Source organism: Micromys minutus (genome assembly GCF_963924665.1).
Source record: "Micromys minutus genome assembly, chromosome: 8".
Taxonomy (NCBI): Eukaryota; Metazoa; Chordata; class Mammalia; order Rodentia; family Muridae; genus Micromys; species Micromys minutus.
Genome location: NC_137977.1, coordinates 13,169,749 through 13,192,176, shown reverse-complemented (window position 1 = coordinate 13,192,176; position 22,428 = coordinate 13,169,749). Strand labels below are relative to the sequence as shown.

The 22,428-nt window shown below is 37.3% G+C and overlaps 1 protein-coding gene across 2 annotated transcripts in view; it reads right to left on the bottom strand.

The window, feature by feature from the left end:
* Nucleotides 1-22,428, bottom strand: part of KIAA1328 — a 251,252-nt gene that overhangs the window by 87,892 nt on the left and 140,932 nt on the right. The window contains exon 8 of one of the 2 annotated variants that reach the window (XM_080920366.1): nucleotides 20,955-21,053. The exons of the other annotated variant lie outside the window; for it this stretch is intronic. Coding sequence (XP_080776492.1) covers nucleotides 20,955-21,053 — 99 coding nt within the window. The remainder of the gene's footprint in view (nucleotides 1-20,954; nucleotides 21,054-22,428) is intronic. 2 annotated transcript variants of the gene reach the window in all.

Below are 22,428 nucleotides of genomic sequence, written 5' to 3'. Positions count from 1 at the left end.
GTGCAAGGCATCATGGGCTGATTGGGATGGTAGTATTCTCAAACACTTTATCCACGCTTAGGAACAAGGTCATTACTTTTGTAGTTTTGTATCTAATAACTCTTCAACTATTCTAGATATCCACAGAATGCTTACATAGATGCTTCCATAAGGAATACCATTTAAAAATATAATGGATATATTAACTGTTATTTTATTTCTATATTATGTGCTCATATGAATGTTCAGAATCTCAAAATTACATTCTTAACTATACCATGACAGTTAAAAAAGCAAACTGAAGATACTGCTAATTAAAATCAAAATCTTTTATGGCATTAAAAAATTATGTTCTTTCACATGTAACTCTGGGGACTTCTGAAAAGAAAAAATAAATAAATTGACTTAATAATACTGTTCTTAACCTTGCTGCCTGTACACAATAGGAGGAACATGGAGGTTTTATATGCCAATAGGATAGTTGTTTGTAATGTGATTTTTAGCTTCCATCTATTTTGCTTAGTGCTTACACTGTCCTCTTAATTCAAAACATCTAATGAGTAAATATTTAAGTTGTATAAATGATAACAGCACAATATATTTATAGATTCCTTCATAGAAAATTTACCTGCACATATTTTATCAGTTGACTCACAATACAGTAAACCGTATCAAAAGATTATCAACCAGATCTGTAGGCCCCAGACTGTCAGCATTAGTGACTGTAGAAGCAAGTGTAGGAAGTGACACCTGTGAACTCCTGCCATCCTTAAGTCCATTGCTTTTCTCTATCCTCTGAGAAAGTGGTAAAGATCCAGGATGCCACCTCTGTTCCCTACTGTGACAAGGACTTATACCTTTCAGATATCAGCAAGTCACAGAGTCATTACGTAAAAAGAAATCAACTCCTCACCCATAATAAGTACTAGAATGAGGTGCGAAAAGGCTGAAGCAGCAATGATACGTTCAGTTTCCCAATCCCATTAATGCTGTCAGCCTGGAGGAAAATTATTTTTGAAAAGTATTTATGTAAATACTTAGAGCATAGGATCACTGCTATTCCATTCATTCATGAACATTAGGTAAGTTGTAAATGTTGACACAATTTATTACTATTGCTTGTATTTAAGTTGTCATAGCTACAGTATTTTAAAGAAACATCTCTGATTTGTATCCTCATACTCTGCATCATATGGGCAAATGTAAGGCCCTGGGAAAGGCTATGGATCTAAAACATCTACCATCCTGAAAAATCTATAAGTTACCATGTAAGGAAATATCCCAGTAACTTATTGAGATACCATGTCCTGTAATGTACTAAGATGACAAATCTGATTAAAAAGCATCTAGAGGCAAAAAACATGAAGATATGCCATGAAGATACAGATTCTAAGTATAGGCAATGCTAGACACGAGGTGGATTGGGCAGTAGGTTTTCTTTTCCTATTTGAGTGTTTTCTATCTGAAAAGTAACAATAAATCATATAGACACATTAGCAGGAAAGGGCCCTTAGTGGCCTTTCCCTTCAGGGTAGGAGCCATAGTTTGAAAGCTAGTGTTTGGGGTAAGGGTGGAGAAAGGTGTCCCCACCTGAAGCACAGGAAAACAGTTCTGCTAAAGAAGGTACACAGGCCCAGGCATGGCAAGTACAGGTACCAGATGATGCTGGCCTTCTTACTTCTTCGCATAAAAATGAGTACTATACTTATCATGAATTTACGTATTTCAGTTGTTGGTTACACATAATTTTTAAATATTAAATTCTCAGTAACCATATAATTAATATGACAAACACCTGTTCCTCTTTATAGTACCATGCTTATGGTATGAAGAGATTGCAAACAGTTATCTTAGAAAATTCAGCTAAAAAGCAATTCCTAAACAGATCATATAATGCAAATGTGCAGGAAAATCTGTGGGGAGGGCACAGAGGAAAGACTTATGTATTCTAAAGCCAAGCTGTGCACCGCTTCTTCAGTTCTCAGTGACATTTCATTCCTTTAGAAGTTTGAACAATACCAAAGCATTTGAGAGTTTAGTTGCTTGAAGTGATGATGGTTCAGGGCAGTATATTTCTGCGTACCCCAAAGAAACTTTACGTTGATGTGCAGTTATTCCACATTTCCCCCCACAAATGGATCGTCACTGATTTACAGCTTTCATCTATGGACTCGCTCTTTCAGGACATTTGTATAAGTGAATTAGAGTAACCATGTGCAGTATACTGTGCAACAGTGCCTGTTCCTTTCAGCCCTGTGTTCCATCGTGTGGACACATGACATTTGATTTTTCATGTACCAGTTGTACCACCTCTTTTCAGTCACCATAAGAAAACAGAGCTTGGCATGCACATGGTGTTCCATACAATTTCTAGACAGTGAGGACTCAAGTGTTGAACTGATGTCTGTGCAGTTATTAGAAAGGTAAAAGTAATTTTGAAAATTGTAATGTGGTCCTAGAAAAATCCTGTAGAAAAGAATTTGTTACAATTTGAGAGATAAGCAGGTTCCTGAAGCACTCCCTCCAGCATCTGCTAACTTTGAGTCTACTCATAGGTGCTGTGAGGTCAGTTGTTTTTTAATATCACATGTATGAATGTTCTCAACAATGAAAACAGACACAGACACCAGATACAGAAGTTTGTACCTACAAATAAGTCCACATATTTATAGTTAACTGCTTTTTGAGTAAGGCAATAAGAAAGCATACTGGAGAAAAGACAATTTTATCAATAAATGACATCACATGTAAAAGAACAAAACCAGATCCCTGTCACTAGCTCAGTCTCAAATAGATTGAAAGATAAACGTAAAACTTGCAACAATGAAAACTGCTAGTAGGAACACAGGGTAAACCCACTCATTTATTTATTTATTTGGTTATTTTTATTTACATTTCAAATATTATCCCCCTTTCCAGTTTCCCCTCCAGAAACCCCCTATCCCATTCCTCTTCCCTCTGCTTCTATGAGGGTGCTCCCCACCTGCCCATCCACTCTGCCTCCCTGCCCTGGTATTCCCCTACACTGGGGCATTGAGACTTCCCAGGACCAAGGGCTTCTCCTCCTATTGATGCCCAACCAGGCCATCCTCTGCCACATATGTGACTGGAGCTATGGGTCTGTCCCTCCTTGCCCCTTCCCTGTACACTCTTTGGTTGGTGGTTTAGTTCCTGGGAGCTTTGTGGGGTCTGGTTGGTTGATATTGTTGTTCTTTCTATGAGGTTTCAAACCCTTTCATCTCCTACAGTAGGGTAAACTCTTAGGACAAGATTATCAGCACAATTTTTTTTTTTTTGACACAGACCATGTATGCCTGAAATAAAAGATGAGAGACAAGACACACTAAAAACCATCTGTGCATTAAAGGAAAGAAACATCAGGGTAAAGGGATACTACATAAAGTGAGAAAAAGAGTATTTGTAAAGTATATATCTCAAAAGTATTAATATATAGAATTATAAAGAACTAAAAAAAAAAAAAAACAAACAGAAAAATGAGAATCATACCTAGGCATTTCTCAAAAAACATTATGAATGGCAAATATGTATATGAAAAATAAGAAAATGAAAGAAGAAAGAAAAAATTGTAAGCAAGTGTAGAAGGAAGGGAAAAATGAGAAAAGAGAGGTGGCAGGCAGGTGGACTCCACAGTGTCAGTCAGCTGTAACCTCTGCCACACACACATACTTCCTCCTTGAGGCTTGCACAGGCAACTATTTTCTAAGACTGAGTTTACCCCACCCCTCTTTTTCAGACATTAACATCAGCACTTATAAATAAGACTAACCCTAACAACACCCGTGACTTCAAATTGAAATCTCTAGCGTTGGTGCTTTAAACGAGATTTTTAGATCCACTTCTTAGTCATCTGTTTTTTAAAGAGCTTAGCCTGAGAACCCTCCCTGCTTAGCAATCCAAGTGCTAACTATGGAAGAGACTCTCCCTCACAGTGTTATCTCTAAAGCTGAAGCTTCGATAAAAAGAGCAAAACCCAGCACCTGACTTATGTACCAGTGATCTTCAGAATCAAGTTAGTCATCTCTTCACTGACCTGTTCTCCCTGATGTCTGTCCCTCCATATCACCTGGGCTCCAAAACTGGGAGGTGATATCCAAATCTTCTTATAATCTAACCCAACATACTAGTTTCTTCTTCAGTTTAATGTTCCCTTGATCTAGTAATTACAGAGAAACATCCCTGCCCCAGGTCTTCACCCATAAATGTCAATGTCTTCTTCAACTTAAGTCCCTCTAGCTCTCACTAACAAGGAGAGGATATATATATTTGCCATTTTGAAAAAATGTACATTATTATAAACCTTGATTATAACTAATAATTTTAGAAGTTATATTACTTTTAAGAAACTATTTTATTAAATAATTGTATTTTTAAAATCCTGCGAATAGAATATTACATATACAAAGCAATGAGCCCCCAAAGTCTATGCAACTTCCTGAACTTGTAGAATAGAAATCAGCATTTGGAACAGAAGCTGGGAGGCTTCACATTACATTTTACACTTTCAGCACTAAAAACATTTTATTCACTTATCCACTACCAAAGCAGACAGAAGAACTGTCCAGGAGATAACCGAAACTAGAAAGACATGTAGTGTTTTTCCATCACTCATGTCTATCCAACACTGAGTCCTTATCCTCCTTAGAGTCCTTAAGCTTCTGCTATAATCAGCAAATGACTTTTATTTATTTAGCTGAAGGGACCCAACCCAGAATCTCAGTATTCTACGACAATAGGACAATGACCTACATTCCCAGCCCCTACTTAATTTGCTTAGTAGGTATTTAATAAAGTGTTTGGTTGAATAAAGTAGATAATGAAGTTTGGTTAATAAAGAGCTTAGCATTCTATGAAGGTGCAAGAATGGTGAGGAAGTTAGCAGACTACTTAATTAGAAAACAGCTACTTTATAAAAGTCTTCTTTGTTCAGTCAATAAACAAACAGCCAAGGAATTAAATAATAAAAACAGGCCTGCGTACAGTCAGATGGGCTGGTGAATTAAGTAAGTTCCATCTTTCTGTGGTAATTGCCTTCCAAGGGCTTGGCTCAGCTGTGCCCTATGATTTGATCTCACTGTCATTAAGGCCTTGCATATTATTTATTTTCATTCTATAGTGTTTATGCAGAAAGGCAGCGATGGAAGATCCCTTGTCTGTAATTCTTCCCACAGATAATAGAAAATAAATTGCAATTAGATTTTGGTAATTGTATATAATTAACTCAAAATGAGCTGTTAATTATAAAAAAATATGTTTTTTAACTTTCTCATTATCTCATTTATTTTACTTCCAAATTCTTAATGCTTCACTTGAGTCAGTTTGATATTTTAAATACACAGAGTACTTTTAATACTCAGATTTAAATTTCAAATAAACAAAATAAAGCATACAATTAAATTCTATCTAGGGAGTTCTTTTATTAATGTCAAAGAGCTTGCGAGGTAGAAAGAAGGTCATTCTCATAATGTTTCAGTTATGTCTTCTTAAAGCAGTAGGCGGGCACTCCAGCTCTAATCCCACACAGGCTCTCCATGCAGTATAATAATCCCACTGACCCAGCTCTGCCACTGTCTGGACAAATGGAGGCAAAATCTACTTCCATAACCAACTGAATCCAGGAGAAAGTACTGTCTCTTTATTTTTAAAGTTCACTTTATATTTAAAAATTTAAGAGCTACTGAGTGAGAGTTCTTGGCTTTCCAATGACTATCACACTGTCAAAGCAGTTACCAAATCTGTTTCTAATTCATATGTTAATACTTTGTCTATATTTTCATCATCATAGGCATACTAGAAAATAGTTTTCCAGAAGAAGGGTATAAAATATCTTCCCAATTTAAAATTATAGAACATATGCATTCTAAGTTCTGGAAACCCTGCTAAGAACTTGTCCGTATCTTCACTGCAGCATTAACTTTCTTAGCATCCAGGCCACCAAGAATGTCAAATTTCAGAAATCAAACATGGGAATTTGAACAGCTACAAACTTTCAGGAAAGAATTAACATGGTTTATCAGCAATGGCTGCAATGTCTGACAGAAACAATTCATGGGAGAAAGGTTCATTTTTGTTCATAGTTTCAGAACCATACATACCAGAATGAATGCAGGAGCTTGTCCTTTCCTTTATAAATTTCATTTTCTATTGACATTGTCATTATTCACGACAGCAGACCAGAACCCACGGAGCACTACAGGAACCAGAGGCCAGATATAACCTTTAAAGGTCCACCTCTTGGTTATCTACTGCTGACATGTAGGCCCACTTCTTAAAGCCTGCCAAATGGTGATGGAAAAAAGGGTTCAAAGCACAAGTCTCTGCGGGTACATTTCAGATTAAAAACTTATCAGTTTTTCAAGTATAATGTTTTTAAGTGCAATAATAAATTATTCAAAGTATCTTGTAAAAATAACTCTGGCCCACCAACTTCATCTTAAAGGAATTCATCTGTTAAAAAGTACTAGGATACTGAACCTGTAGATTTGGTTTTGGTAGGATGGATGGCTGTTACCGATCCATTTTTATGCTACATTTTTAAAAAAATCGAAACAGTAGTATTTAGGTTTCCCATAGACCACCACCCCTGGCCTAGTCAGTTTCAGGTTCCTGACTACCTCAGCACTGTCAGGGATTGGCTACAGCTCAGGGAGTGGGCCTCAAATCCAAATCAGATATTGTTTGGCCACGCCCATGCTGCCACACTAATTTGAGGTTATCGTGTTCTTTTCTGATTCCTTTCCCAGTCCATATCTTCTGTGATAGTTTCCTGGTGGAATTAATAAAGTCACTCATGTATACTATCACTTTATTTTTACAAATAAAGATACTTTGACTTCTTCCCTTCCTGTCTCTGTAACTAGTCAATATCTGATTTAAGACTCATTCCATGAGATGGCACCCTTCCCTGACACTGATAGATTAGCTGAGAATCTGAACCTAGATAGGTCAGGGACAAATGGGAGATCTAATACCACCATTATGGTAAAAGAATGTAGCAATAAAATGATTCCTAATGACATTTTGCTCTTACATCAGTCACCATCAGCAAAATTTCCTCCTTTCCTGCAGCATATTGGAACAAAAACAAAGACCCACAGCCAGGCAATTTTCAAAGAATGAGAGACCTTCCTTGGAACATTCAGCAAAATAGCAAATTCTACCATCAAATCCCTCTCCTCAGAGCTCAGAGAACTCTGTGGAAGAGAAAGCAGAAAGAATGTAAGAGCCAGAGCGAACTGAGGATAACAAGGGATCAAAAGGCCCTCAAGACACAACAGAGTTGGCATACATAGGACCTCACAGAAATTGTGGCAGCATGTGGGGGCCTGCATGGGTCAGCACCAGATCAGGGCCCTAGAGCTGAAAGGAGTAGTGGACACACCCCCATCTCTGATCCAGAAGCTATCTCTAATTGACAGCCACTTGCATACAAAAAAAAAAAAAAAAAATTGCTTTTCTTCTAGGGAGTCTCACAGGGGGAAAAACCCAAAACCATGTCTAGCCATAGATAGCCAATACAAAATGAACGCAACAGCATCTTTGGAGGTTCTATATCCTACAATATAAAGTAAGGCAAAATTTTGTTATGTTTCAATTTTTGATTTCTACTTTACATGGTTTTCTTTTCTTTTTTCTTTTTGATCACAATATTTTGAGGCTTTGTTGTTGTCATTAATGTATATGTGTTTTTTTAAAATAGTATATTTTCTTTACTTACAATTCAAATGTTATCCCCCTTCCCATTTTCTCATCTGGAATCCCCTTATCCCATTCCCCTTCTCCCTGCCTCTATGAGAGTATTCCTCCACCCACCCACTCCCTCCCATCTCCTTGCTCTGTGATTTCACTACACTGGGGTATTGACTCTTCACAGGGCCATGGACCTTTCCTCTCGCTGATGCCTGATGAGCCCATCCTCTACAACATATGTGGCTGGAACCATGTGTAGTTTTTGGTTGATGGTTTAGTCTCTGGGAGCTCTGGGGGGAGTCTGGTTAGTTAATATTGTTGTTCTTCCTGTGGGGTTGCAAACTCCTTCAGCTCCTTCAAACCTTTTCTAACTCCATTGGGGACCCCATTCTCAGTCCAATGATTGGCTGAGAGCATCTGACTGTGTGTTTCTGAGGCTCTGGTAGAGCTTCTCAGGAGACAGCTATGTCAGGCACCTGTTACCACGAACTTCTTGGTATCCACAATATTATCTGGTGTTGGTGGCATTCTCTAGGATGGATACCTGCAGTCTCTAGATGGCCTTTACTTCCTTCTGTGCACCAAACTTTGTCTCTGTATTTCCTCCTGTGAATATTTTGTTTCCCATTTTAAGAAGGACTAAAGCATCCTCTCTTTGGTCTTCCAACTTCTTTAGCTTCATATGGTGGGTGGATTGTTTCTTGGGTAACCCAAGTTTCGTGCTAATAACCACGTATCAGTGAGGGCATACCATCTGTGCTCTTTGTGATTGGGCTGCCTCACTCAGAATATTTTCTAGTTCTATCAATTTTATGTAATCATTGCTTTTAATAGCTGAGCAGTACTCCACTGTGTAAATGTACCACAATTTCTATATCCATTCCTCTGTTGAAGAACATCTGGGTTCTTTCCAGCTCCTGGCTATTATTAATAAGGCTGCTATAAACATTGTTGAGCATGTGTTATTGTTAGATGTTGGAATTGCTTGGAGTATATGCCCAAGAGTAGTATAAGTAGATCCTCAGGTCCAATTTTCTGAGGAACTGCCAAGCTGCTTTCCAGAGTGGCTTTATCAGCTTGCAATCCCACCAACAATGGAGGAGTGTTCCTCTTTCTTCACATCCTCACCAGCATCTGTAGGTAGTCACCTGAGTTTTTTATCTTAGCCATACAGACTGGTGTGAGGTGGAATCTCAGGGTTGTTTTGATTTGCATTTCTCTGATGACTAGGGATGTTGAGCATTTCTTTAGGTGATTCTCAGCAATTTAGTGTTCCTTAGTTTAGAATTCTTTGTTTAGCTCTGTACCCATTTTTTAATATGATCATTTGATTCTCTGGTGTCCAACTTCTTGAGTTCTTTGTATATATTGGATATTATCCCTCTATCAGATGTGGGATTGGTAAAGATCCTTTCCCAATCTGTTGGCTGCTATTTGGTTTTCTTGACAGTGTCCTTAGCCTTAAAGAAACTCTGGAATCTCATTAAGTCCCATTTATCAAATCTTAATCTTAGAGTACAAGCCATTGGTGTTCTGTTCAGGAAAATTTCCCCTGTTCCTATGTTTTCTAAATTTTTCTCCACTTTCTTGTCTACAAGTTTCAGTGTATCTGGTTTTATGTGGAGGTCCTTGATCCACTTGGACTTGAGCTTTGTACAAAGTGGTAAGAATGAACCTCCAGTTGAACCAGCATCATTTGTTGAAAAAGCTGTCTTTTTTTCCCACTGGATGGTTTTACTTCCTTTCTCAAAGATCAAGGGACCATGGATGTGTAGGTTCATTTATGTGTCTGCAATGCTGTTCCATTATTCTAGCTGTCTTTCTCTGTACCAATACCATACAGTTTTCATCACACTTGATCTGTAATACAGCTTGAAGTTGGGAATCGTGATTCCTGTAGAGGTTCTTTTATTGTTGAGAATAGTTTTTGATATCCTGAAATTTTTGTTATTCCAAATGAATTTGCAAATTGCTCTTTCTAACTCTATGAAGAACAGAGTTGGAATTTTGATGGGGATTGTATTGAATATCTGTAGATTGCTTTCAGCCAAATGACCATTTTACTATGTTGATCCTTCCAATGCATGAGTATGGGAGATCTTTCCTACTTCTGAGAGATTCTTCAATTTCCTTCTTCAGAGATTTGAAATTGTTGTCATACAGATCTTTCACTTGCTTGGTTAAGATCACACCAAGTTATGTCATGTTGTTTGTGACTATTGTGAAGGGTGTCCAGTCCCTAATTTCTTTTCTCAGCTTGTTTATCCTTTGAGTAGACAAAGGCTACTGATTTGTTTGAGTTAGTTTTATATCCAGCCACTTTGCTGAAGTTGTTTATCAGCTATAGAAGTTCTCTGGTGGAATTTTTGGGGTCACTTAATTATACTATCATATCATCTGCAAATAATATTTTGACTTATTCCTATTGAATTTGTATCCCTTTGACACCCTTTTGTTTCTAATTGCTTTGACTAGAACTTCCAGTACTATATTCAATAGACAGGGGAAGAGTGGGCAGTCTTGTTTAGTCCTTGATTTTAGTGGAATTCCTTCAAGTTACTCATCATTTAGTTTGATGTTGGCTACTGGTTTGCTGTATAGCACTTTTATTATGCTTAGGTATGGGTCTCAAATTCCTGATCTTCCCAAGACTTTTAACATGAAGGGTGTTGAAATTTGTCAAATGCTTTTCTCAGCATCTAATGAGATGATCATGTGGAATTTTTTCTTTGAGTTTTTTTAGTATACTGGATTAAGTTGACAGATTTCTTCATATTGAACCATTTCTGCACCCCTAGGATGAAGCCTACTTGATCATGATAGATGATCATTTTGATGTGTTGTTGGATATGGTTTGTGAGAATTTTACTGAGTATTTTTGCATCGATGCTTATAAAGGAGATTAACCTAAAGTTCTCTTTTTTTTGTTGGGTGTTAGTGTGCCTTAGATACCAGCGTAATTGTGGCTTCATAGAATGAACTGGGTAATGTGCTTTCTGTTTCTATTTTGTGAAATAGTTTGAAGAGTATTGGTATGAGATCTTCTTTGAAGGTCTGATACAATTCTGCACTAAATCCATCTTGTCCTGGGCTCTTTTTGGTTAGAAGACTTTTGAGGGCTGCTTCTATTTTTTTGGGGCTGTTTAGATGGTTTATCTGATACTGATTTAACTTTGGTACCTGTTATATGTATAGAAAATTGTGCATTTTATTCAGATTTTAAAGTTTTGTTGAGTATAGGCTTTTGTAGTGTGATCTGATGATTTCTTGAATCTCCCTTGTTCCTGTTGTTATGTCTCCCTCCTCAGTTCTGATTTTGTTAATTTAGATACTGCCCCTGTACCCTCTGGTTAGTCTGAGCCATCTCTCCAGCCTGTCTTTAATTTCTTTATTTCTTCCTTGACCAAGTTATCATTGAGTAGAATGTTGTTCAACTTCCGTGTGTATGTGCCCTTCCTGTTGTTTTTGTTGTTATTGAAGACCAGCCTTAATCCATACTGATCAGATAGAATGCATGGGATTATTTCAATCTTCTTATATCTGTTGAGCCCTGTTTTGTGAACAATTATAGTCAGTTTTGGAAAAGGTACCATGTGGTACTGAGAAGAAGGTATATTCTTTTGTTTGAAGATTAAATGTCCTAACATCTGTCAAATCTATTTGGTTTATAATTTCTGTTAGTTTCATTGTGTCTCTGTTCAGGTTTTGCTTCCATGGTCTGTTCATTGAAGAGAGTGAGGTGCTGAAGTCTCCTACTAATATTGTATGGTGCAATATATGCTTTAAGCTTTAGTAAAGTTTCTTTTATGAAAGTGGGTACCCTTGCATTTGGAGCAGAGATGTTCAGAATTGAGAGTTCTTGACAGATTTTTCCTTTGAGGAGTATGAAGTGTACTTTTTTATCTTTTTTGATAACTTTTTATTGAGAGTCAATTTTCACCAATATTAGAATGTCTACTCCAGCTTGTTTTTTGGGACCATTTATTTGAAAAAAAATTGTTTTCCAGACTCTTACTGTAAGATAGTGTCTGTCTTTGCCACTGAGGTACGTTTCCTATATGTAGCAAAATTCTGGGTTCTGTTTATGTCTCCAGTCTGTTAGTCTGTCTTTTTTTTGGGAGAAATTGAGTCCACTGATGTTAAGAGATAGGAATAATGATTGTTGTTTCCCATTATTTTTGTTGTTAGAGGTAGAATTTTGTTTGTATGAATATCTTCTTTTGGGTTTGTTGCAAAAAGATTATTTTCTTGCATTCCCTAGGGAGTAGTCTCTCACCTCATGTTGGAGTTTTCCATCTATTATACTTTGTAGGGCTGGATTTGTGAAAAGATATTGTGTAAAGTTATTTTTGTTGTAGAATTTCTTAGTTTCTTCACCTATGGTAATTGAGAGTTTTGCTAGGTATAGTAGTCTAGGCTGGCATTTGTGTTCTTTTAGGGTCTGGATGACATCTGTCCAGTATCTTCTAACTTTCATGGTCTCTGTTGAACAGTCTGGTGTAATTCTGGTAGGTCTCTCTTTATTTATATTACCTGACTTTTTTTACCTTATTCCTTTTAATATTCTTTCTTTGTTTTGTTTGTTTGGTGTTTGGATTATTATGTGAAGGCAAGATTTTTTTGGGGGAGTCAGTCTATTTGGAGTTCTGTAGGATTCTTGTACTATCATGTTCATCTCTTTCTTTAGGATAGGGAAGTTGTCTTCCATAATTTTGTTGAATATATTTACTGGTCTTTTAATTTGGGAATCTTTGCTCTCTTTCATGCCCATTACTCATAGGTTTGGTCTTCTCATTGTGTGTCCTGGATTTCCTTGATATTTTGGATTGGGAGCTTTTTGCATTTTACATTTTCTTTGACTGTTGTATCAATGTTTCCTATAGTATCTTCTCCACTTCAAATTCTCTCTTCTCTCTCCTGTATTCTGTTGGTGATGCTTGCATCTATAATTCCTGATCTCTTTCCTTGGTTTTCACATTCTTCTACCGTTTTGTAGTGTTCTCTTGTAAATCTTTAAAGGGGTTATTCATGTTCTTTCTCAAGTCTTCTAGTATCATCATGAGGAATTAGTTTAAGTCCAAATTTTGCTTTTCAGGTGTGATGGAATATACAGGACTGGCTATAGTGGGAGAACTGGGTTTTTATAATGTTGATCCTTCCAATCCATGAGCATGGGAGATCTTTCCATTTTCTGAGTTCTTCCTCGATTTCCTTCTTTAGAGGTTTAAAGTTCTTGTCATACAGGTCCTTCACTTGCTTAGTTAGAGTCACACCAAGGTATTTCACAGTTTTTGTGACTATTGTGAAGGGTATCTTTTCCCTAATTTCTTTCTCCACATGTTTGTCCTTTGAGTATAGGGAGACTACTGATTTGTTTGAATTAATTTTGTATCCAGCCACTTTTCTGAACTTGTTTATCAGCTGTAGGAGTTCTCTGGTGGAATTTGTGGGTTCACTTACGTACACTATCATGTCATCTGCAATTAGTGATGTTTTTACTTCTTCCTTTCCGATTTGTATCCCCTTGATCTACTTTCCTGTCTAATTGCTCCAGCCAGGACTTCCAGTACTATGTTGAATAGGTAGGGGGAGAGTGGGAAGCCTTGTTGAGTCCCTGATTTTAGTGGGATTGCTTCAAGTTTCCCACCATTAAGTTTGATGTTGGCTGTTGGTTTGCTATATATTGCTTTTATTATGTTTAGGTATGGACCTTGGATTCCTGTTCTTTCCAGGACTTTTAACATGAAGGGGTGTTGAATTTTGTCAAATGCTTTCTCATCATCTAGTGAGATGACCATGTGATTTTGTTTCTTGAGTTTGATTATATGGTGGATTACATTGATGGATTTCCTTATATTAAACCATCCCTGCATCCCAGGGATGAAGCCTACTTGGTGATGGTCAATGATCGTTTTGATGTGTTCTTGGATTTGGTTTGCAAGGATTTTGTTGAGTATTTTTGCACCAATGTTCATAAGTGAGATTGGTATGAAGTTCTCTTTCCTTGTAAGGTCTTTGTGTGGTTTAGGAACGAGGGTTATTGTAGCCTCAAAAAATGAGTTAGGTAGTATTCCACCTGATTCTATTTTGTGGAATAGTTTGGAAAGTATTGGTATTATGTTGTCAATAAATGTCTGATAAAATTTTGCACTTAACCCATCTGGACCTGTTTTTTTTTTTTTTTTTTTTTTTTTTGATTGGGAGGCTTTTAATGACTTCTTCTATTTCTTTAGGTGTTATGGGATTATTTAGATGGTTTACCTGGTCCTGGTTTAACTTTAGGATCTTGTATCTGTCTAGGAATTCATCCATTTCCTCCAGATTTTCCAACTTTGTGGAGTATAGGCTTTTGTAGTAGGATCTGATGATTTCTTGAATTTCCTCAGTGTCAGTTGTTATGTCTCCACTTTCCTTTCTGATTTTGTTAATTTCTATACTCTCTCTTTGCCTTCTAGTTAGTCTGGCTAAGGGTTTATCAATCTTGTTAACTTTCTCAAAGAACCAGCTCTTGGTTTTGTTGATTCTTTTGATGGTTCTTTTTGTTTCTATTTCATCTATTTCTGCCCTAATTTTGATTATTTCTTGCTATCTACTCCTCTTGGGTGTATCTGCTTCCTTTTGTTCTAGAGCTTGTAGCTGTGCTGTCAAGTTGCTGATGTATGCTCTCTCCAGTTTCATTTTAGAAGCACTAAGGGCTATGAGTTTTCCTCTCAGTAGTGCTTTCATTGCATCCGACAGATTGGGTATGTTGTGTTTCATTTTCATTAAATTCTAGAAAATCCTTAATTTCTTTCTTTATTTCTTCTTTGACCCTGCTATTGTTTAACAGAGTGTTGTATAGTTTCCATGTGTATGTGGGCTTTTTGTTGTCTTTGTTGTTGTTAAACACCAGCCTTAGACCATGGTGATCTGAGAGGATGCATGGGAGTATTGCAATCTTCTTATATCGATTGAGGCTCGTTTTGTGTCCAACTATGTGGTACATTATCGAGAAGGTGCCATGGGGTGCTAAGAAGAAGGTGTATTCTTTTACTTTAGGATGATATGTTCTGTGGATATCTATTAATTCCAGTTGGTTCATAGTTTCTGTGAGTTTTACAGTGTGCTTTTTCAGTTTCTGTTTCCATGATCTGTCCATTGGTGAGAGTGGGATATTAAAGTCTCCCAGTATTATTGTGTGGGGTGAAATGTATTTTTTGAACTTTAGTAGGGTTTCTTTTATGAATGTGGGTGCTTTTGTATTTGGAGCATATATGTTAAGGATTGAGAGTTCTTCTTGACAGATTTCCCTTGTAATGAGTAGAAAGTGTCCTTCTTTATATTTTTTTGATAACTTCTGGTTGGAAATTTACTTTATTTGATATTAGAATAGCCACTCCAGCTTGCTTCTTGGGGCTGTTTGCTTGGACGTTTTTTCCCAACCTTTTACTCTGAGATAGTGTCTGTCTTTGTCTCTGAGTTTCCTGTATGCAGCAAAATGTTGGATTTTGTTTATGCATCCAGTCTGATAGCCTATGTCTCCTTATTGGGGAGTTGAGACCGAGACCGTTTATGTTAATAGATATCAAGGAATAGTGGTTTCTGCTTCCTGCTATTATTGCTTTTGTAGGCTGAGTTGTGTCTGTGTCTCTTTCTTCTTTTGGTTTTTTTGCTTACGAGTTTTCTTGTTTTTACTAGGATATAGTTCCCATCATTATATTGGGTTTTCCACCTATAATTCGTTGTAGTGCTGGGTGTGTGGTCAGATATTGTGTAAATTTAGATTTGTCTTGAAATATCTTCATCTCTCCATCTATGGTGATTGATAGTTTTGCTGGGTATAGCAGCTTGGGCTGGCACTTGTGGTCTCTTAGGGTCTGCATGATGTCTGTCCAGGCTCTTTTAGCTTTCATAGTCTCTGTTGAGAAATCAGGTGTGATTCTGATTGGTCTGCCTTTATATGTTACCTGACCTTTTTCCCTTACTGCTTTTAGTATTCTTTCTTTGCTTTGGGCACTTGGTATTTTGACTATTATGTGTCGGGAGGACTTTCTTTTCTGGTCCAACCTATTTGGAGTTCTGAAGGCTTCTTTTATGCTCGTGGTCATATCATTCTTAAGGGTAGGGAAGTTCTCTTCTACAATTTTGTTGAAGATATTTACTGTGTCTCTTAGTTGATATTCTTCTCCCTCTTCTATTCATATTATCCTTAGGTTTGGTCTTCTCATTGTGTCCTGGATCTCCTGGACATTTTGGGTTAGGAGCTTTTTGGTTTTTGCATCTTCTCTGGCTGTTTTGTCTATGTTTACAATGTTATCTTCGGCCCCCGAGATTCTCTCTTCCATCTCTTGTAGTCTATTGGAAATGCTTGCTTCTGTGACTCCTCATTTCTTTTTTAGGTGTTCTACCTCTAGGGTTAACTCTTTTAGTGTTTTCTTTATTGTGTCAATTTCCGTTTTAAATTCTTTCTTCCATTCTTTCATCTCTTTGGTTCTGTTTTCCTCTAGTTCTTTGAGTTCTTTGAGTGTTTTTCTTGTTTCCTCTTTAAAAGCTTCTGATTCTTTTTGCTTTTCCTCCCGTTCTTGTTTAAAGATCTCTATCAGCATCTTGAGGTATGATTTTAGGTCTGCGTCCTCTTTTTCTGGAGTGTTTGGCATTCCCAAGTTTGCTTTGATGGGAGAGCTGGGTACTGGTATTGCCAGGTTGTCTTGGTTTCCTTGGGATATGCTCTTTCACTTTCCTCTCCATCTTGTTGTCAGTGATAAGTTCTTGCCTTTCTCTTGTACCTGGTCTGTGTTCCTGGATCTCCACTGGTCCAGGTGGCGGATGGTACTAGCCCTGTTCTGCACCCCAAAGCCACCAGGTGGGAACAGAGGTCCCAATGCTGGGTTCCTGGTCCCTGGATCTGGCAGGGTATGGGTGCGCTTTCTGTGCACACTTGGCAGAAATCTCTCTGCCTCCTGGCTGCTCAGATCTCCTACTCACCAGGCCTTAACCTTTGTGAACTGCTGGTCCAGGTGGCAGATGGGCTGAGCTTTGTTCTGAGCCCCAAAGCCGCAGGCTGGGAACAGAGGTCCCAATGGTGGTTTCCTGGTCTCTGGATCAGGCAAGGCAGGGGTTCGCTTTCTGTGTGCACTTGGCAGAAATCTCTCTGCCTCCTTGCTCAGAAGGTTTGTTCTTATTCTTCTACTTGTATTCCTTGGCTTGAAGCCACCAATGGCAACTTAAGTAACTTTCACATTTATAAGCTCTCATCTCCTTTTTATACTTTTTATCTGGACCAGCAGGTAAAGTTTTCCACTTTCAGAGACCCTAATAATTAGAGTGGGCCCATTAAGAGAATCCAGTGTAACCTTCCCATGTCGGGTTCTATCCTTTAATCATACCTGCAAGCCTCTTTGCCAGGTGAAGCAACACATTAAGCAGTTTCAGTTCATGAACATCAACACCTTTGGAGGAACATCATTTTAAAAAAATTTTTTTATTGTCTTTTTAGTTTTTTTTTAATTTAAAAAATGTTGCATATATGCATGCAAACATGTTTATTATAGTTTATTTAGAGAGGGTGTGCATGCCATAGTGCATGTGTGGAGGTCAGAAGACAACTTTCAGGAGCTAGTTCTTTCCAGCTCACAGAGTCCCTGGGGTGGACCTCACTTCATCAGTCTTTGCAGCAAGCACCATTATGAACAAGACCATCTCACTAATAGCTAATGGGAAAGAACAATTCTGTGTACTATAGTTGTATATTTAAAACATGTCAATAATTAAGTACTCTGTGTATGGGGGGAATCCAATGTGTTCAGATTGATTGGAAGTGTATACATATGCTTGTATCTATATGCATAAAGAAAGGCTTAGGAGGCTACATATCAAGGTACTAATAGTTGATTTAACCAAAACAGTCAGGATAGGAATTCAGATATAGAACAAAAAATACTGGTATTTTCCTGATATGCCTCATTTTATTTTTTATAAGTGTAGTTTTTACTATTTGTAAGATAAAAAGGTATTTTAAATTTTTATGAAGGTTAAAATATTTGAAGATTATGATTTGAATATTTGATAAATTATGAAGCAAACTACACAGTAATATGTAAAGCTTACTGATTTATCAGTTGTAAAAATTATATAAGATTACATCTAGATGATAAGATTCGAGGTATCTTTTATTTTGTTTTGACTTGCTAGCATTTTAGGTTTTTTAAAATGACACAGGTAAGAAATATATTATATATAATACCTATGAAAATATTATATATATATATGTATATATATATATATATATATATATCACAGAATAGAGTTTATTCAGGTCATGGGAGAGTTAAGAGGGTAGTAGAGGCAGAGAGATAGCGAGAGAACAGAGGAATAGAGGAGCAGAGCCATGAGCACATGGAGAGAGAGGGGGAAGGGAAGGAGAAGAGGAGGGGCGGGGGGAAGAGCAAGATATATATATGTTTTTTTTCAATTTAAAAAGTAATAAAATAAAGAAGGCTGGGCATTGTGCCACACGTCACCCTTAATTTCACCATTTGGGAGACATAGGCAGGCTAACTTCTCTGAGTTTCTGGCCAACCTTGTGTACATAGTTTTTTTTTCAGGTCAGTCAAGGCTGCACAAAGAGACCCCTCCCCCAAGGAAAGCAGTAAGAAGTTATTACATAGCAACTGAAAACAGTAATGAGCCTATATAAAAAGTAAATACAAAGTGCCAAGGAATATAAACAAATGCTCATCTTATTTGAATATTAGGAAAGTGGTAATTACAATAAGATTCTCTTTCCATTTATTATGTTGCCAAAGTGATGCTTAATTATTCAAATTAACATTAGAAAGCCAATTTCCTCGCCTGATTGAAAACATAACTCTGTCCCTTTCTGATGCGTCTCAGAGAGATCAGTTTGAATGAGAATGTACATATATGACAGTAGGTAAACACTGTCACAAAGTTCACAAGTCTGAAAAACAGATATATGAGTTACGTTCAATTAGAGAAAAACCCGCTATGAATAGGGTAGAAGATGGGTTGAAGCCTGCCAGAGAACTGAAGGGTGGAAAAAAGACTGCTGAGTAGGGAAATGGCTCAGAGGGTAAAATGCTTGCCTGGTTTAGTCCTTAGCACCATCGAAAAATTAAAAAGCATAAACAAGCAAATAATGAAAAAGCAATCCCCTAATAGGCACAGTACCACATGCTTCTAATTCCCGCACTGGGGAGGTAGAGATAGATACATTACTGAGGCTCACTGGCCAGCCAATTTGTCCACTCAGAGATGTGCTGTCTAAAAATCAAGGGAGGGTCTGGAAGGAGATAGTGGGTAGGTAGGGAGGGTCAAATGCATTACATGATAACCTCAAAGAATTGGTAAAAATGATGCACAAGGTTATACTGCAGCTTCTACATACATGCACACACATGAATACACAATACACTTGGGTGTCTAAAGCCTGTCAGGGGTAGAAAGCTATTCAGTTTAAAGGGGTAGCAGGTGAAAGCTACACAGTCATGCTAAAGGGCCTTTTCTCCCTTCACAGTGCTCCTCACACTGCCAGCTGGTATGCGTTGGATATGAAATGTTCTGAGGGATTTCTGGTGGGTAGTGGTACCTTTAGAAAATGAGCATAGAGTACAGTGTTGAAGTTACACATGTGAAGGAGACATTGGAACGTTGGTCTCTTTCTTTCTCTGCTTCCTGGCTACCATGAGGTAGCCCGGCTACCAGCAATATTCTGACTCACCATAGCCCCAGAAACAACAGAGTCAACTTACTAGACTGAAATAAAAAGAATCCTTTCATCCACTTCAGTTTTATAATGTATTTTGTTATAGTAATAAAAATCTGACTAACAGCAGCCTAACTCATAACATGCTCCCATCCAATTTCCCCAGTGAGCCATACAATTTATCCTCAGAACTGACTATCCAAGAGAAAAGACTTATGGCTGGAAACAGGAAGGAGTCCCCATGGCTTCTGCCAAACCACAGGGAACCCATGAGTTGCAAACCTTGTTGACACACATCAAACGCTTTTAATAGCTGTTTTCTAAGCTTTTGCTTAGAAATAATACTGGCTTACTAGACATTTGTGGACAAAACAAACTTGAATGTGTTGAAAACAGAATAATGTACTAGGAACAGAAGCAGCTTCAAAGCCTACTATAAATATCTTCAGAGTTATAAGAAATATGACACATATAAACCAAGAATGGGTGAATATTTTTTAAAGGCACATTTGAAAAAATAGTGGTTCTTTGGCATTAAAAATTATAGCAATCATAAAATTCAACAGAAGTACTGATAGATAAAACTCTGAAAGTGTCTTAGAAACTAGGAGAGAAAGAGGAGTAGTAAAAATACAGGACCAAAAAAAGGAAATAAAAGATGATTCCAAGAAAGTCAGAATCTGAATTTCAATTCAAGTTTCAGGAAGAGACCATACAAAAAGAGATACACTGCAAAAATACATTTTCTTAGATGGAAGAAAGTATCCCAACTGTAGGAGCATACTGTTTACTCAGTGCAAAATAGGTGTTTAAAAGTCTAGCTGATATTCGAGTGGGGGTAAAGGGGATAACATTTGAAATGTAAATACAGAGAATATCCAATAAAAATTATAAAAAAGGCTAGCTAATGTATAGTCCTACTAATGTTTATGATAGTTCACAGAAAGACAAAGTCCAAACACTTTTCATAGAGTAAAAACAATTACAAAAGGACTAATAATCAAATTGTACCAATTTTAAAATGGCAGTAAATGTAAAACTTGTTAATAGAGAAATATTAGGGTATACAGTAGGTATACAATAAACATTTGTTGATTAAAGTAATGCGGTTTTACCAGAAAAAATTTTGTATGAGCATAACCTTTATTACTCACCACAGAACATACAATAATTATGAAGAAAAATAAAAAAGGATATAAAGATGGTCTCAAAGAGGTAGGATTTTTTTTTTGTGAATGGTTTTTATTCTTTTCAATTTTTTCAAAAATTGTATAATGAGAATGGATTTATGTGATCAGTGACAGTAATAAGAGCTGGACATGTTCATACATATGACCTATGTATTCTCATGGAAGAGGTTGGAGAAACATGGCACCGTGGCCAATGTTGGTCATAAAGTGAGTTCAAGGTCAGCCTGAGACAGATGAGACCTTGCCTCAAAAGTATCACCATTATCAACAGTTAAAAAAATGTAATGATGAGCAAAACACTATAAATTATTATCATACTCATCCTAAATATGTGTATCCTTAGTATTCTTCTCTTCCTCCACCCTCAGGTTTACCTTGGTCTAGAGTCACTCCCATTCATGTCCAGATCAGGTTTAGGAAACTCTTTATCAGCAACTGGTTCTCGAGATTTAAACATAGCTTGAGTTCTTAACCTGTAAAAATAAATTTAAGAATTTCTAATGCTGAGGCACTGATAGTCTGAATAGTAATCCTTGGAAGCCATGCTCCTCAAGATGGATACCAGACATTGTTTTGCTGTTAAACATGAAAGCACAGGCTACTGGTTGTCAGTGAGTGTGCGCATGCGCAAGCACATACACACATATACACATACACACACACATACACAATCACATTCACTTCCTAATGACATGTTAAGTAAGCACATCAAATTTATAGGACTTCAAATTTCCTTTACAGAAGCATGTGGGAAGACCAAACTAGTTAGAACATAATTTCAAACCTCAGGATTATAAATGCATTTTTTTCAGTCTCAATTCTAGGAGGTGAGTACTTTGACCTGTTTGTTGCTGACTGTTCTGCTCCTTTTTTTAGCTATGTTTGCCTTTGTACCTTTTCCTGTTGCTGTGATAAAACATTAGACAAAATGCTTCCCACTTTGACAGTATTGTCTGTCACAATGGGGAAGTTCTCAAAGGAAGGGCTTGAGGCAGCTGGTCATGCTGCCTTTGCAGTCAGGAAACAGGAAGAGATGAATGCTGGCCTTCAGCTCTTCTTCCCCTTTTTATTTAATGTAGGACCCAAGCTCAGGGAACCATGATTGGGAAATCTGATCAAGGTAATCCTTCCCAGGCATGCCTAGAGGCTTGTCTTAGGTGCTTCTGGATCCTGTCAAGTCACCAGTCAACATTAACCACCACAACTGTCATTACTGTTACAAAGCACCTGAGTAAACAAACTAGTGGAGGAAGGATTTATTTGACTCATGGCTTCTGAGGTTATGGTAGGTTGGCTCTATTTCTGTGGGCCTGAGGTAAGACAAAGGATTATAGCAGAAAAAAGCTGCCTACCTCAGGTGAGCTTGGAAGCAGAGAGTTGACAGGAAATACTATCAAAAGCACACATGGGTGAGCTGTTCCTCCACAGTATTTACATGTCTTGCAGTATTTACATGTCATAAAAATGCTACAAAGGACTTATCATGAGTTTAAATAGAAAACATCAACTCATTGATGGGCTGGTGGATTATTCCCTTGACTCAATTACTTGATTATACCAGTGCCCTCATGATTCAATCATGTCCCTTAAACTCCATCTCTGAAAACTGCATTGTGACCAAGCTTTCAACATGCAGGCTTTTGAGGAAGCACTTCAAGTATTATATTCAAGTCACTATGGTCTAAATAGAGTCTTGTAACTCTCAAGTATTATTGACCCTATAAAACATAAACTTATGAGGTAACCAATTTCTAAAAATATTGACACTGACAATTCAAAAACTGACACTTCAAAAAGCTAGGAGATCAATGACCAACATATTTTCTTATGTCATAGACATAAATAAAC